We start from the raw sequence: 17821 nt of genomic DNA on the forward strand, positions 1-17821 counted from the left end.
AACTTTGATCTCTCCTTAGAAGAGATGAGGAGGGAATTTGGAGAGAAGGGCATCATCTTCGGGATGATATAGTCCTCAAGAGAAACCCAGACTGAAACTAATAAATACATGCTTAATATATTAAGTATGGCTTTATTTCAAAACTGCTGTACTAAACTCATGTTGAATTGCTTTTGCCTTCAAAGCTCTTATGGATATAAAAGTGATATTTGTCCAACTGATAATTCTACAAGGGGAAATCATGCTTCTTGCTCCTTTCTTCCTCCAACAATAACAAACCCAGATAATTACACCATTCAAGTGGAAGCTCAAAATGCAGATGGTATAATTAAATCTGATATAACACATTGGAACTTAGATGCCATAAGTAAGTATCATTTTTTATTCTTATATACTCTATTATTAAAAGATAAGCCCCTCCCCTCTTTTTCTCAGAAGAGATTCAAACACAAAAGTAAACTCAAAGCTCAAGGATATAGTAGGTACAGCAAGGTTGTGGATATGTATGAGGCTTCCGTTTTCTCCACATCTTCACCAATACTTGTTATTTCTTGTTTTTTTTTTTTTGATATTAGCCATTCTCACTGCTATGAGGTAATATCTCTTTGTGGTTTAATTTGCATTTCTCCGATTAGTAGTGATGTTGAGCATCTTTACATGTATCTCTTGGCCCTCTGTTTGTCTTTGGAAAATGTCTATTCAGCTCTTCTGCCCATTTTTTAATTCAAATTGTGTTGTTTTTTTTTTTTTGGTGTTGAGTTGTATGAGTTCTTTATATATTTTGGATATTAGCCCCTATTTAGATATATCATTTGCAAATGTCTCTTCCCATACAGTAAATTGCTTTTTTCATTTTGTTGATGATTTCCTCACTCTGCAAAAGCTTTTTATTTTGATAAAGTCCCAATAGTTTATTTTTGCTTTTATTTCCCTTGCCTGAGGAGACATATCTAGAAAAATGTTGCTAAGGCTGATGTCCAAGGGATTGTTGCCTATGTTTTCTTTAGGAGTTTTATGGTCTCAGGTCTCACATTTAAGTCTTTAATCCATTTTGAGTTTATTTTTGTACATGGTGTGGGACAGTGGTACCCAGTTTCATTCTTTTGCATGTAACTGTCCAGTTTTCCCAACCATTTAGCAAAGAGACTGTCTTTTCCCCATTGTATGTTCTTGCCTCCTTTGTCGTATGGTAATTGATGATATAAGTATATGTTTCTTTCTGGACTCTTGATCCTGTCCCACTGATGTGTGTCTGTTTTTATGCCTGCACCATACTGTTTTGATTACTATAGCTTTGTAGTATAGCTTGAAATCTTGGATTGTGATACTTTCAGCTTTATTCTTGTTTTTCAAGATTGCTTTGGTTACTTGGGGTCTTTTGTGGTTCCATACATATTTTAGTATTTTTTTTTCCAGTTCTGTGAAAAATGCTGTTGTTATTTTGATAGGGATTGCATTGAATCTGTATATTGCTTTGGGTAGTATGGGCATTTAAAAATTTTTAATTCTTCCAATCTGTGAGCATGGTATATCTTTTCAGTTGTTAGCGTTATATTCAATTTCTTTCATCAGTGTCTTATAGTTTTCAGAGTACAGGTCTTTCACTTCTTTGTTTAAATTCATTCCTAGGCATTTTATTCTTTTTGATGCAATTGTAAGTGGGATTGTTTTCTTAATTTCTCTTTCTCCTACTTCATTACTAGTGTATAGAAGTGCAACAGATTTCTGTATATTAACTTTATATCCTGCAATCTTATTAAATTCATTGTTTCTAGAATTTCTAATGCAAGAGGGTGTATGTTGAATGAATAGTGTTATTTAAGAAGACAAAGTTTTTATTTAGCATAATATCAATTTTGTTTAAAAAATATACAAATACTTACATAGGATAAAAGCCTGGAAATACACCAGAATGTTATAATGGCTCTGGTTAATGGCATTATGGATGATTTAAGCTTTTTCTTTGTATTTTTCTATATTTAAAACATTTTTTGGAATGACCATATGCTACTTTTAAAACCAGAAAAATATTATGTTTTTGAAAGAGAGAGATTTTGAGTGATCATGTTTGTAGTGTTCAAGGGAAATGAGAGGTGCTTTTAACTGGACACTTTTGGGGGTCAAGGAAAGAGAGGTTGAGGGGAATGGAGATAAGAGAAACAGCCCATTTTCTAGCTGTGTAGTCTTTTCTTTTGACCTCCTTTCTTCTTGGCATAAGATCTGAACCAATCAGTAAAAGGTGTATTTGCAGAAAAATCATAGAAATGTATCTTCTCCTCATTGGCCATTCCTTTTTTTGGTTGGGGGTGGGTGAGAGAAGTGGGGGTGGCACCATTCCTTTTGCCCTGCCTTCCTAATGCCTTCTGCATATGGTGAGTTACAAAATATGCATTATCATTTCCTTTCTAGTTTTCTTTTTTTTCAGTTTTAGATGGATGTTATTAGCACCTTCTGATCTTTTTTGCAAATGTGAGAAATTTATGATTTTTATTTTCAGTGAAAATTGAACCACCTGAGATTTTCAGTGTGAAATCAGTTTTGGGCATCAAACGAATGCTTCAAATAAAATGGATAAGGCCTGTGTTGGCTCCTTTTTCATCTACTTTAAAATATACTCTTCGATTCAGAACAGTAAATAGTGCCCACTGGGTAAGTTATGCCATTACAGTGTTTCCATTACAGGGCCCAAAGAAGAGAATTATTGATAACCTTTTTTTGACCTGGAATCATTTTTTTTCCATTTTCTACCTTAAAAAATAAAAGACAGATAACAGTGAGTACTTTTCTTCCCAGTTTCCCATTTGGGCCTTTTAGAATGGATAAGTGTTTCACTCTAGGCGTCTTGCATTCCAAACACAGGGACATATTAAAAAGTGAGAAATTTACTTTTGCATTCCACTCTGGTTTGTGTCTAGATGTGTTGGTGGCCAGAGATTCTATGGCTTGGCCATTTCCTTTTTTATTTTTCCAACCTTTTATGAAATTGTGATATATGACTTATAGTTAGAAAAGTGAACAAAACATAAATATTACATTTAATGAATTATTATTAAGTCAACATTATGTTAAAACCAGGGAGGCCCAAAATAGCATGCCAAGGTCCCCTGCCCTGTTCTTTCCTGAAGACAATCCCCATACCTTCTTAGAGCTTTTATCTTGATTTTTCATGGTAAATACTTCTTCACTTTTTATTATGGGTTTGCCATTTAAACCTGCATCCCTGAACAACATAGTTTGAGACATTATATGATAGGAACCCATACATTTTGTATTTTGTAAATATTTGGCTTCTTTCAATATTGTACTTTTAAGGTTCATCCATGTTGTATAGTTTATACATTTTAATTGTTGTATTCCATTATATAGTATCTTTCTCCTTTCAGCTTTCACACACAATCAGTTCTAAGCCCAATTATACCAACCCAACATTTCCATGGAGAAAGGTCCAAATCCTTAAACCTCCAAGACCTGGCCCCTATCAATCCCTCTGACCTCATCTTTCATCCTGCCCTGGCTTGCTTCTCTAGTGGTTCTAAACTGCTAGTTTCCCTTATGTTATGTCGTTTCACTATTCTGTGTCTCTGCTTTTGCACCTCTCCTCCTTCCCCAAACCATGTTGAATCGTTCATGTCTCAGAACTCAGTTCTGACATATTTCCTTCTGAGAACCTGAGCTAGGTGCTCCTCCTCTGTCACTGCACTTAACATTCAGCACAGTCATTTAAAGTCATCTCTCCCTGCATTAGACTGTAAAAAAATACCCACTATGATCACATAGCAAGACTTAGGTTTGTATGATGCTATGTGGGTTGCAAAGTACTTTCTTATACTCCAGACTATTTAATTCTTGCATATATCTTGTCAATGAGGCATCACTATTCTTATTTTTACAGATTAGGAAACTGATGTAGAGAGCTTAAATCACCTGTCCAAGATTGCAAGGTTTGTAAGTTGCAAACCGGAGCCCCGGTTTTCTAACTCCAAGCTGTCATTCATTTGACCATATTTTAGCAATCTCTAGACCATCTTCCTGTTGCCTATTCTAAGGAGTTTCCACCTTTATAAAATGGAACCATATGAGCACTCTGCCAAAGGATCTCAAGACTGTTTTAAGAATTTGACTCAGGGGCGCCTGGGTGGCTCAGTCGTTAAGCGTCCGCCTTCGGCTCAGGTCATAATGCCAGGATCCAGCCCCACGTCGGGGCTCCTTGCTCATCAGGAAGCCTGCTTCTCCCTCTCCCACTCCCCCTTTTCCCTCTCTTTCTGTCTCTCTCTCTGTCAAATAAAATCTTAAAAAAAAAAAAAGTTTGATTCAGGCTTAGGCTTTGTACCAACACTTTTGACTCATCTCTTAGAACATAAACACTTTGGGCGAACTAGGATTTGGCACAAAGTATAGATTGTTAGAAACAAATCTGATAAAGTTAATTAGTGTTTTGTTAAGAGTCCTTTGTCTGTGTTGAGCTGGGGAAGTTTTAGTTAAGCCTGTATAGGGAGGATCAGTTTGTCCTGGACCTTGTGTGGGCCAAAGGCACATGCCCAGACAAAAAGCCAAACTAAAAGAAGCCTTTCAGACAGGCACACTGTTTGAAAGACTGAGCAGATTTTTTTTTTTTTTTTTTTTTTTTTGCTTTGGGGTAGGGCTGAACAGAACATGCTAGCATAGTTACATTAGACAGAACTTTATGAGCATGAATGCGAGGAGCCTCAACACACAGGCCAAGCATACGCTTGAGGATGCTAGTAATGCAGGAAGAGAACTTTGAAAGATTGTTTTAAAAGAATATTATATGTTTAAAAGAGCATAAAAGGAAAACAGAACTTTATTAGGCTTCTTTGCATTTATTTTGTAGATTAGTATAGTTTTCACTTTGATTTGTGTATGGAAGTCACCATGTGGTTGGCTTTCTTCTAAAGGTCTTAATCTGGTTACACCTGGGCCCCATAACTAGGCTTAAGTTGGGGAGGCCACTGTCCCAGAGATGACGGATTGTCCCAGTGACCTTGTTCTGCCATTGCAACATTTCCACGGGTGATTGGAGGAGGGAGCTCAGGGAACTTTGGATTCAGCAGTGGAACTCTCCTCACCTCTGGCTCCTACGTCTTTTTCCCAGCACCATCTTACTAGCCTGGGAGTTCAGAAATGTCCATCTGCAGCTGGGATGTTCAGCTTTTTGCTATACATTGTCATTTTGCCCAGTTTCCTTTAGGCTCAATACCTATAATTATGTACTTATTTTCATAGCTGTTATATGCATATGGGAAATGTCAGGACTTCCTTCTCTCACAGGGTTTTATGGGACTAGTGGGCATACTCACAAAATAGATATGCCCATTAGTACAGTTTATTAATCAACTCGATATGAGTTTATATAAACCAACAGCTAAAAGTTCTTATTGCAGCAACCGTGATCATGCTCAAAAACAAATATTTGAATTTTTAGTTTCTCTTGGAAAGTTGGATCCAGAAGGGAATTTAGGGATTATATAAAGCAATGTGCTCATTTTATTAGTGAGGATACTGAGGTCTAGAAAGGAGAAGTGATTTATTTTCCTCTCCCCCTCCATGCCCCAAGAGAATGTCAAAATGAATTCATGCATCCAGGCTGCTGAGATCCTTAGCAGACCTACTGGTCACCCAAAGACCAGTAATTTGCAGTGGAAGATTTGGGTAAAGGGAAAGTGTCTAGGAGGGAGGAAATCTGTGTTCTGATCCCAGTTCTGCTCATAACAAACACTGAGGTAGTTCGTGGTCACTTAACTTTTGAGGTCTTGTCCATGACCTGAGGTTGAACGTGATGCCACTAAAGTCTCTGTTGCCTATTGTTCTGTGAGGCCTTATATCTAGGTGTTGGAGTCACCTGCTGTGTTTGAACTGAGGCCTGGGTTGCCTGGGTCCCAGGACTCCACCTTGTATTTTCCAGAACAACACGACTACTCACTCACGTCCAGCCCATAGGCAGGAATCTCTGCCTTCCAAGCTCAGAGATGGGAAATGGGGAGGGTGGTGGTTCATGGGGCGACTCACATCTGCTTAGGCGCAAATGATCCCCAGGCATGCATGGAGGTTTATTAACGAAAACTATATTTTTTAAAACTTTAGGTACAATGCTTCTAGTTCTGAAATGGTTGGGGAGTGGAGAAGAAAAATGGAAAGATAACAGGGGTTCTCCCATCCAGCTCAGGGTCATCTCTGTCTTTTAGATGGAAGTCAACTTCACCAAAGAAGATATCGATAGAGATGAGACCTACAATCTCACAGGGCTGCAGGCTTTTACAGAGTATGTTATAGCTCTGCGATGTGCCCCTGCGGAGTCCATGTTCTGGAGTGGTTGGAGCCAAGAGAAAGTGGGAACAACTGAGGAAGAAGGCAAGCTGGTCCCTTGCAATTCCTTTTCTGCCTGGTCTGGTTTCGGGTGGCCTGGGCCTGGCCTTTTTGGGTTTTGTCAAGCTCTGTACTTGGGATTCATCGATTCTCGTTGTCTGTACATTACCTCTCCACAGGGCACTCACTGTGCCCACCTGAGCCCACACGGTAAGCCAGCGCTCCTCAGATGGCCTTAGTTAGCATCTTTTTCCCCAAAGGCAAATGATCACATCTTTAATACTCTTAGAAACTTCTTATACTATACATGAAGCAGTGTAATATCATTTAAAAGTGTCCTATGATAAATTAAAGCTATAGATTGTAAACCCTGGAGCTACCACTAAAAGGTAGATAAAAGTATAATTAATGAGGAAAAAAAAGTCAGATTCTTAATGACAGTGAGGAAAAGAAAGAGAAAGGGATTGTACGATGAGTGAATGCTTGTTGTGAGTCAGGTATGGTCATTCAGAGCAATACTTTAACTCCGTGGGCTTGGCTGAAATCCCAGCCTGGCTGTGGAGTGACTTTGGGCTAGATACCTAATCTCTAACCCTTAGTTTTCTCACTATTTACTCCCCTTTTCCATAATGGAATATAATTTATAAAACTGAGTTAAAAGTAGTAGCTACTTTTTAGTGTTATTTTAAAGATTCAATGACATAATGTATTTAGCTCACCATAAACATTCAATAAATGTCAGGCTTTCTATTATTTTTATTAAACCTTCTAGGAGCCCTAGAAAGTATCTGGAGTCACCCCCACTTGGAGGTGAAGGACCTGAGTTTCAGACATATTAGCCAATTGCTCAGGGTCACTCAGCATGTGTTACCGTTCTTTGTAAATCAAGAGTCTTGCCCAGTGCCTGTCCCTCAGTAGTAATAAATGTTTGATGAATGTATCAGTTTCCTATGGCCACTGTAATAAGTTATCACAAATTTAATGACTTAAAACAACACATTTTTTTTTCTCTAACAGTTCTGGAAGTGAGAAGTCCAAAATCAGTTTCACTAGACTAAAGTCAAGGTGTTGGCAGGGTTGTTTACCTTTTGGAGACTCTGAGGGTAGAATATGTTTTCTTGCTGTTTCCAGCTTCTAGTGGTTGGCTGTATTCCTTGGTTGTGGCCCCTTCCCCCATCAACTAAACATATCACTCTGATCTCTGCTTCCATCATCACATTACTTTTTTCTCTTCTTCTGTGTCAAATCTCTTTGCCTCACTCTTATAATGACCTTGTGAAAACATTTAGGGCCCACCCAGATAATGCAGGATAATCTCCCCAACTCAGGATCCTAACTTAATCACATCTGCAAATCCCTTTGGCCATATAAGGTAACCTTACAAATGGCAGGGATTAGGACTTAGATCTTTGGGGTACATTTTTCAGCCTAACACCATGAATGAATGAATGAATGAATGAGTAGTTGAATACTTGGTATGTCCACACATCTTTTGAAATAAGGAGAAGAAATGCAAAATGCTGATCCTGCTAACCTTCTGAGGCTTTACTCTCATTTGTTTGTAAGACACATGGGTTCTAGACCCTGAATTTTCCTCAGCTGCACACCCAGCCATAATTTCAGTCATATTCTTGTAAGTCTTATTCAGTCTTATAGCCAAGTACCACACAGATCTCAGGTAACATTTGAAGTCAATTTCTGTGCTCCCTAGTCCATATGACAACAATTTATTCCTCTGGATCTTGCTTGAGTTTCCTATGAGACCAAGTTGGTACTAACAGCTGTTTAACACATTCGCCCCATATGGACAGATGTCTGGAAATAATCCAGCGTCTTCTGAATTTTGTAGCCCCCACTGGAGATGTTTGTGTTAGTTCAGTCTAAACTACCCTTGGTGGATGTGGTTACACAACAGGGGTTCATGCAGCGCATGGGAAATTGGGCTAGATGACTTCCTTTTTAAAAAAAAAATAATTTATTTGAGAGAGATGTAGAGATAGAACGAACACAGAGGGAGAGTGAAAGGAGAAGCAGACTCCCCGCTGAGCAGAGAGCCTGACATGGGGCTCGATACCAGGACCCTGAGATCATTACCTGAGCCGAAGGCAGAGGATTAACTGACTGAGCCACCCAGGAGCCCCACGCTAGATAATTTCTGAAGGCCCTTCTTACCCTTAGATTCCATTCATCTATGCCATTCAGGCATCTAGTTTTCTATGTCAGGCTCTAGCAGTCCAAGAAAAAGTCATAGAAAATCCCAAATCTTTACGTCTTTAAGTACTTAGAACAACAGTACCTTACAAATAGTAAGGGCTGTATAAATTTTACATCAATAGAAATACAGACATGATTAAAACAAAACTAGTCAGTTTGTGGATCTCATGTAACTTTTGATTAAAATTACATACACTATTTGGGAACACATTTACATTCTACAGACATCACCTCAAAGTGTCAAATGAATACAAATATAGTTTACAAATACTGAACAGCACATAAATTACACAGCAAAAAAATGGCCCATTGTTTATAATCTGTAGGAGTAGTTGGTTGTTGTCTGTCTTAACTGAGCCCTCCCTTTGAAAAGATTAGAAAGCAATGCATGCAGTATTGTTGGGTGAAGTGTCCTCTGCCTTTGCTATACCTTTTAGCAGGTCTGGGAGATTAAGTTCTACTTCAGGTATAACCCTGTTTTGCATGGCCCTTCCCTGCCCTGTAGTTGGCAGTCTTCTCTCCAGTGACCTCCTGGTGCCACAGTGGCTCTGTGTCCTCCGTTAGCTCACGACAGCCCAGCTGCTCTCTCATGTCAGTTTCACTTTCAGTTTCATCCACTTGTTTTGCTGCCAGAAACAAGATTTACCGTTTCGGCTGATTTGTTATTTCGGCTAGTTGGGCTGGGATTCATTAGCAGAGCCCTAGATGCTGGTGTTGTCTGTGCCTGTGGCTGATTAAATCAAACCACTTATTTCTCAAAGTCACTCCTGTAGAGTTTTTGCTTTTGTTTCTCTTCATTTTTTCAGGATCCCAGAGAAAATTGATGAAGACACACCCCTGGCTCCCAGCAAATCCTAATGTCCCCTTTTCCAATTCATAAATAATTTGTTTCCCTATTTCACAATGAAATGCCAGTTGTTTAATATACACCACCTCAAACCATTTCTAATTTGAAATTTTCTAAGTCAAATGTGAAACATTACTTATTTTCATTTGGATTTCGATAGATTGATTATTGGGGCAATTTACCCACATTTAAACATATAAGTACCTACTACATGACACAGATGTAATTATATTCTGATCCTGGCTTTATTATCTAAAAGCTTGTAGCACTGAAACATGCTTCTCTGTGTTTCAGAAATGGTGATGACAGTACTACTCTACCTAATTATAAGGGTGTGGAGATTCAGTGAGGTGAATCGGGTAAAATGCTTAGCATAGTGACACTTGGCTATAAGTTCACTATTCTTATTATTGGTCGTCAGCAAGGGCACCAGGTTGTCTGACATGTCTGACTGGTGGTACTTGTGGACATTCCTAGATTGCAATGGAAGCAAAATAGCATGAAATTGTTGCTAATGCATCCAAAGAATTGATGCCTTTGAATATGTAGATATTTTGATGGATTTGGAAAAATTTAATTTTGCTCTTTTACAAATATAGAATTCTTACTTTTTTAACTTTGATTATATGGCAAAGCCATTACCAGCTCATGGTTAATGGAAAATTGCTGTTCATTGTAGAAGATTTACAGGCTACTCAGGTAATGGCTTTACTAAAAGCTGCATCTGTGGGAATTTGATAGTGTGGGAAGATGGTTCCCTTTTGGCCTTTATCTGCAGGAAATAGTGGCCTCAGTGAAAGGAGAAAATACCTGATTAAGTTCATTTGCCATCACCATCTACTACAACTAAATGCCTGCCTGTGGGATAAATCTAAGGAGAATTTCGCTCTTATTTCTAACCAAGTCCTTGCAATGATTGATTATCTAATAATCAGTTTATTTTGCCTCTGTCCTTTAGATGAATATTCGGGGCTGGATTGTAAAACACACTTTGCCTTTAGATTTTTTTCTTTCTTACTCTCAGTGCTATTATCTCTGAGTCTGACTGAACATAATGGGAATAGAGAAATTCTGAAAGTGAGAGATGGAGTGAGAGTCCTTCCAATTCCGTGGGTTGCCTTTGAACATCTCGCAACACTGGAGCCTTGTGCTAAAGCTATCTGCCAGGAGGAACTCTGTCTGTTCACATCTCATTGGCTTGTAGACAGGTTGAAACCAGCCTCTTGTTCCCTGTCTGAGAAAGTTGAGTACAGGCTGTCTGTCTTCTGATTTTTTATTGAAGAATCGGTTTGAAGACATTGATATTGAAGAATATTGATTTCTTTGGGAAATCAGATAACTTCTGACAGAGCTTGTAAGACAGTAAGACAACATCTTAGTGGAGTACAAATGAAGTCATGTTTAAAGTCTAAATAGTTCCAATTTCCTCATATGCAACTTACAGATCTCATCAAGATCGGGACCTACCAGTTAGACTGTTTTACCCATGTTTCAGCTTCTGCAAGAGTGGTTGTAGAAATGTGACTCTCCATTGATGACAAAACAGGTTACTGACTTAATTGCCCTTTGGCTCATTTCACCCTAAGACAGCAGTTACCTGAAGTGTGATTTCAGATACCTGAAAACAGTCTGTCAGTACTAAAATAGTTTAGATCTTGGCCTGAGTGGTTGACCCCATTCTCTGCAGACCTACTTACATTATCTTCAGCCATGTGGTTTCCTCAAGAAAAAATTCAGAGTTCATTAACTGCATCTTCAATTAGAGACATTTCCTTCCTTCTCCAAATTACAGGCCACTAGCTTTCTGGGCAGTTCTTTAGAATTCTCTGCTTTCTTCTCATGGCTAACATGCATAGGTCATTCTTAAATCAGAAACTCAGAATTTTGAAATTATTTCTGTCTGGTTAGATCATCAGAAGCTAACACACTTGAACTGTATTGTCTTGGATTATGTTATTCATTGGAGAAATGTATAAATTAGGTTTAACCTTATGCCCTTGCATTTTGTAGAATACAAATATGAAAAACGTACATATGTCATATTTCTCAACTGTGATTGCAGACATTGGACTTTATGTTTCCCATTGTCTTTTTAAGAGCATCCCCATGATAAATTCCATTTATTAATTCATTCCGCTAGCCAGAAAATACTTGCTCCTTCATATGGTTGTGTTTTGTCATGCTATGAGAAACGTGCAATTCAATATGATCCTTTTTTGCTTTTTCTGCCACAAAGATTAGCATTGAATTTAAAGCTCAGGAAATGACCTAGTAAAGATTATTTCTCTGCTCCTTTCTTCTTTAATTCTTTCTTATATTTTATAACATCTTAACATTTTTGGGAGTAGATCTTGGTCTCTCTTTCTCCCTCCCTCTTTCTTTCTCTCTTTCACACCCTCAAAGAGTATATTTAATATAATAATATATCTCTATCTATGTATCTATCTCCTTATCAGTTTCTGTGTCATTCCCAGCTTTAACGTATATAGATGTTATATCTTACAGGACATGAGATGTTACCTTTCAATCCAGATATCAGTGATAAATTATATTACAGTACTACCTATTGTACTTTTTTTTTTTTTTACCTTACATTAAGTCATCAGATCCAAGAGCAGTTTTATTTTTTACTTTGGTTGATGCCAATCCTTTGGCTACAAAATGAAGACATCGTGGGTTGTTGCAATGCTGCCATCCCTCCACCAACCACTTTACTCCTCCTGACTCCCTCCAGCAAACCCTTCCCAACTGCATTACTAATAGGCAGCCCAGCTAATTCCACTGTATTCTGTTTCAGCTCCCTTCTGTCTTATGTTGAGCACCTCACCCTTGTTTCCCTACAGCTCCCTATGGCCTGGATCTGTGGAGAGTCCTGAGACCAGCCAGGGTCGATGGAAGAAGGCCAGTGCAGTTGATGTGGAAGGTGACCTTACAGTTTTTTTGATGTTGATTTTTGTTTTTCTGTTTAAAACCCTTGGTCTTTTACACCTCCAAGAACTGTAATTCTTGAACTTTTACCTCCTGAATTTCCTTCCCTGGAGGCTTTAAAATGCCCCAAATCTCACTGTGGTTTCTCAGTTCACAAAGCCTCATAGGTCATCTTATAGTTGGCCTAAATGTGCCTTCAGATGCTGCCGCCTCTCTTCTTTGTTCTGAAACATTAACATTTAAGGTACAAAGTGCACATGCAGGGGGCACACTGACCTTCTGGGGAAACCCTCCTGGCTGGCTGCATTAGAAGGCAGTGTAATGTTGTATAGCACCCACCCCGACATGGGAGAAGAGCACTGACTTGGGGTCAGCTCACTAATGTGTCCTCAGGTCATTGAAGACATATATTGCACACGTGTCCCTTTGAGTACTGGTATAGTGGGGTGCAAGGACAGAACGGGGGCCAAATGGTCCTTTCTAGGATGGAGGCCTGGGGTTAAGGAATAAAGGAGAAGGTGCGGGCATCATGCAGAGAGGAGAAAAGAAGAGAAGAGAAGGTTGGACAAAGAACAGAAAAGGCGGGGAAGAAGGAATAAACAGGAAAGGAAAAGGGCAAATATGAGGGGGAAAAACCCAGCCAGGAACCAGGAGAGAAAAGGGGGAGGAGAGCAATGAGATGTCCGAACCCTGTCGTGGTGTCCAGAGTGCTCAGGAAACAGTCATCATATTATTTCGTACTTGCTAAAGTCCAGGCAAGTTTAAAATCCTTCAGAAAATGAAGAAATCACCTGCTTTACCAAATGATATTCTAATCCCAATTATGTCCCCTGCATCTCCCCACTCCCTTCACAGCCCTGGGGCTATGGGGCACCCTCAGGTTGTAGGGACAGCAGGCCGGGGCGGGGGGGCGCTCAACCAGGCACACTGGGAAACCTTTGAAAATCAAGATTGTGTGAATCCCAGATGTTGTGGTTTCTTTCTCACTGATTAAGTGTGGAAACAAATCACTCAGTCAACATATTTTTGGGGAAGGAAAGCAAACAATGGTGCATATCCACATATGCACCCACCCACAGAGTGTTGGGTCAAGTAGGCCAACATGTGAAGTTGGTGAAATGGACTTAAATGCCCTCCTCCTTCTCCTCCTCACCTGGGGACTGGTCCTTATTTTGCCTCAGTAGGAGAGGTTTCTAAGAATTAAAGTTGGTTAAAGAGATTGGACTAAAACTGAATGGTGGTAATGGTTGCACAGCTCTGTGAATACACTAAAAAAAATCCCTTAACCATATACCTTAAAGTAGTGAATTTTATGGTATCTGAAGTACATCTCAATAAAGCTGTTGTTTACAAAAGAGAATGCATTGTCCTAAGAGGTAAAAACCTCCCAGTCATTACGAAGTTTCTGTCCATTCCTGAACTGGAAAGGCAGTGGGACAAAGTGACTTCTAAAGTCCTGTCTGACCTTACATTCAGTCACTTTACTCCATCTGTGTGTGCTGTCAGTAACACAAAGTGAACAACTGGAAAGCCCTATAATTCCTGGGAAATACTCAGCAAGCTGAACCCTAGGCAAAAACATAGGATCATTAGGTTCAGGTTCAAGGCGGAAAAGAAGAGTTTGGCTTGGAATCTCTGGGGTCACCTTAGGCTTCTCACCACAGATTTAGGACTGGTAGGGCAACTGTGAATGTTTTAGGCCTCTTAGCTGGGATATTTGGTATGGCTGGTCCAGGGAAGCTAGCTCCTTTCTCAAAGGAGGAGGTGTGCTGCTTTTTATGTAACAGCGCATGTACTTTCCGGCCCTTGGAAGCTTCCAGAGAAGAGATGACCCCGGGCTAGAACAGAATTGGGATTCTTGGAGTGAATGCCTCACATTTTTAGCTTATACTGTCCTGTGCATGTGGGAGGGAAAGAAAGATAAGCATCAGAATGACTTGCTTACATTGGCTTGCACCTTCTCCTAGTTAAGCCTCATGGAATTAGACTTCTGTTAAGGGTTGATACCAAGGGACCATTTATCAAATCTCTTTTGGCCCTTGAAGGATGAATAACACAACACGGGGTGTGTTATTCATCCCAGAAGGGTGATGACCTAATTGTAGTTTAGCACCTAATAATTAACATTACCCCTCACCCCTCATGTTCACCATTTATTACCGTCTCAGTGCCTATCTTTTCTTGTTTCTGGCAATACATTTTGTTTCCTTTGGGTTCAGAAGGCAAACGGAGCTCCGGTCCTGGAGAAGGCCCTTGGCTACAACATATGGTACTTTCCAGAAAACAACACTAATCTCACAGAAACAGTGAACACCACTAACCAGACGCATGAACTGTATCTGGGAGGCAAGACCCATTGGGTATATGTGATTTCTTATAATTCTCTTGGGGAATCTCCAGTGGCCACCCTGAGGATTCCAGCTATTGATGAAAAGTGTAAGTAGAGTGTAAACTTCTTACTTAGATGCCTGGTCCCAACGAGTTGGCCAGGAAGTCCCCTCAAGGATTGCTCTTTCTCTCAAGTCAAAATGAAAATGAAGTGGGAGCTTTTTAGGTTATGGTGAGGAGACCAAAATCTTGTGGCAATTAACGAGCCCCTTGAAATACACTTCCTTTGGAACAAAGCCTGTGTTGAAAAGCAGAGACTTCATAAAGTCATATGAGACAAAGTCATACACCTAAAAGTTCTACAAGCAGCTTGTACTTATTTTGGTCTGAGTGAGCCATATAAAACTGTCTGATAAACCACGTTTGTCCTCAGTGGCAGAAACTTCTCTTTTGAGCTTTCCCTCTCACAGTATTGACAAAGTCCCAGCCTGTGTGTGCTCACTCTTCCATGTTCTTCTTTTTTCCATATGACTCCTAAGTTAAGAAAATTTCTGATGTTTATACTTGTCAATAAAGTGCTCCTTATACTTTTGATTAAGTAGTTTTAAACATTTTACCGATCCCAGGCAAACTCATCTTTTAAATCGCATATTAGAATAAAATACCTTCTTTGATTCTTAGGCAAGGAATTGCAGGCAAGGGATTTCTTCTCTCCTACTTTCTTTTCTCTATAAATCTTACTGTTTCTCATTACATAGATTTTCTCATTTATTTTGTTTAATACCTACTTCTCCCTCAGTTGGATGCAAGTTCCTTGAGTGCAGAGATTTTTGTCCGTTTTTCTTTTCCTCTTCTTCCTCTTCCTCATACCACTCTCCCCGCCTGCAGCACCCAGAACAGGCATAGAGCAGTTGGCAGAGAAAAGGTGCTCAGTAACTATTTGTTAAAACACATCATAGTTAGGTAACGCACTCTCCGATTTTTTACTTCTCTTTACTTAGACCTAGACTGGTTCAGGCCTTTGCACTACCAGCTCTAGACCTATTGGCTTATACTCCCTTCTTCCTCTTCCCCTTAAACTGAACCAGTTTCTTCCCTTGCCTCATTTTAGAACTTCTATACACAGATGACTCTTGAACAATATGGGTTTGAACTGGGTGGGTCCACTTATATGCAAATTTTTTACTGTACAATAGTATAAATGTATTTTCTATTATGACTTTCTAAATAACATTTTACTTTCTCTAGCATTCTTTATTGTAAAAATACAATACAGAGGGGCGCCTGGGTGGCTCAGTCAGTTAAGTGTCTGCCTTCAGCTCAGGTCATGATCCCAGACTTCTGGGATCAAGCCCCACATCGAGCTCCCTGCTCAGCGGGGAGCCTGCTTCTCCCTCTCGCTGTCGCTCCCCCTGCTTGTGCGTGCTCTCTCTCTCTGTCAAATAAATAAATAAAATGTTTTAAAAAATACAATACGTAATACATGTAACATACAATATATGTGTTAATCCATTCTGTTATCAGTAAGGCTTCCAGTCAACAGTAGGCTATTAGTAGTTAAGTTTTGGGGGAGTCAAAAGTTATACATAGATTTTCAACTGCCCAGGGGGGTTGGTGCCCCGTGTTGTTCAAGGGTCAATTGTATACATAATCTGTGTTTTGAGCTACACTTGACATTACTGTAGTGTTTAATAATATTCCCCACCATCCTTAGTTCCTGGCATCCTACTTTCTGCCTATCCAGGACCTCTAGTGATGAGGTTCCTGACAAATGCATGTGTCATAGAATGAACATTCTTTGTTAGCAGAGGCACTGGTGCATGGTAAAGCCAGTTTCTTGGTGTGGCCCTGGAGTGGGAGGCAGTAAAGAATAGGGGATAGAAACATGGGTCTTGGAGTCCAACAGCCCTGTATTCATATCTTGGCTTTTTCACTATGATATCTAGATACCATAAACTTTGGGCAAGTTATGTAACCTCTCTAAAACTCAGCTACTTGTAAAATGGAGCTATTATATAGTAATACCTCCTTTACAGAGCCGTTGTGAGGATGAAATGAGATTGTGTATTTAAAATGATTTGCCTAATGCTAATTATTACTATTGTCATTCTTTTTTAAAAAGATTTTATTTATTTATTTATTTATTTGAGAGAGAGATAGAGAGAGAGAGAGTGTAGGAGGGAGGGGCAGAGAGAGAGAATCTGAAGCAGGCTCTGTGTTGAGCACACCCCAATGGGGCCTTGATCTCACAACCACGAGATCATGACCTGAGCCAAAACCAAGAGTCGGACGCTTAACAGACTGAGCCACCCAGGCATCCCACCATTGTTATTCTTAATAAAATTTCTGAATGATTAAATTTTTATTAGTCAGGGATTATCAACTTTAAAAATACTATAAAATAATATTTTAACTAAAGTTATGCTAAATTCCCATAGGGTTTTTTGTTAATTTTTCCCAATTCTGAAGGTACTTGGTTTGTGTCAGAATCGTCAGCATGATCATCGGTTATAATAATCCCAGACCAGATGTAGGCAAGCTACAGCTGTGGACCAAACCTGGCCTGATACCTGTTTTTGTAAATAAAATTTTATTGAAACATAGCCACACCTATTTGTTTACATTTGCTTATGTCTCCTTTTGTGCAACAGTGGCAGAGTTGAATCGTGACGAAGACCACAGGTGTTATAAAACCTAAAATATTTACTATTTGGCTTTTTACAGAGAAAGTTTAAAGACTCCTGTTTTAGACATATAAGAAAGTAATGCTTTACAGAATTTTGTTTAATAAGGTGGAGTCAACTAGAGAATAGTTATAATAATAATAATAATAATTGTTATAAATGTAACAATCACTAAGTAAGTACAATTATCATATACTGTTCATTAGTATATGTCAGGCATTGTGCTCAGATGACATAGGTTAATTTAATGCTAATCCTGAAATGGTCCACAAGGTAGATGCTATTAGAATCATTTCATAGATGATGAAGCTCAGATTCAGGAAAGCTTAGGAATCTGCCCACGGTTGCTCAGGTGGAATTCAAACCCAAGTCTGCATGATCCAAACTTGTACAATATATCAGAATCTTGGACTTGATGTTGTTTGACACTGAACCGGTTCTTTACCTCTGTGGGCCTCCATTTTACCATCTTTAAAATAAGGGTTTGGAATAGATA

At 39.2% G+C, this 17821-nt stretch overlaps 1 protein-coding gene across 1 annotated transcript in view; it reads left to right on the forward strand.

Moving 5' to 3' along the window:
- IL31RA (interleukin 31 receptor A) overlaps positions 1–17821 on the forward strand; it is a 48430-nt gene that overhangs the window by 16391 nt on the left and 14218 nt on the right. The window contains exons 3-7 of the mRNA XM_028119080.2: positions 186–367; positions 2498–2649; positions 6204–6369; positions 12229–12308; positions 14533–14749. Of these exons, the coding sequence (XP_027974881.2) occupies positions 186–367; positions 2498–2649; positions 6204–6369; positions 12229–12308; positions 14533–14749 (797 nt within the window). The remainder of the gene's footprint in view (positions 1–185; positions 368–2497; positions 2650–6203; positions 6370–12228; positions 12309–14532; positions 14750–17821) is intronic.

The sequence above is a fragment of the Eumetopias jubatus genome, unplaced genomic scaffold (assembly GCF_037043125.1).
Source record: "Eumetopias jubatus isolate StellerSeaLion01/CBP00866 unplaced genomic scaffold, mEumJub1_p1.0 scaffold_5, whole genome shotgun sequence".
In the NCBI taxonomy this organism is placed as follows: Eukaryota; Metazoa; Chordata; class Mammalia; order Carnivora; family Otariidae; genus Eumetopias; species Eumetopias jubatus.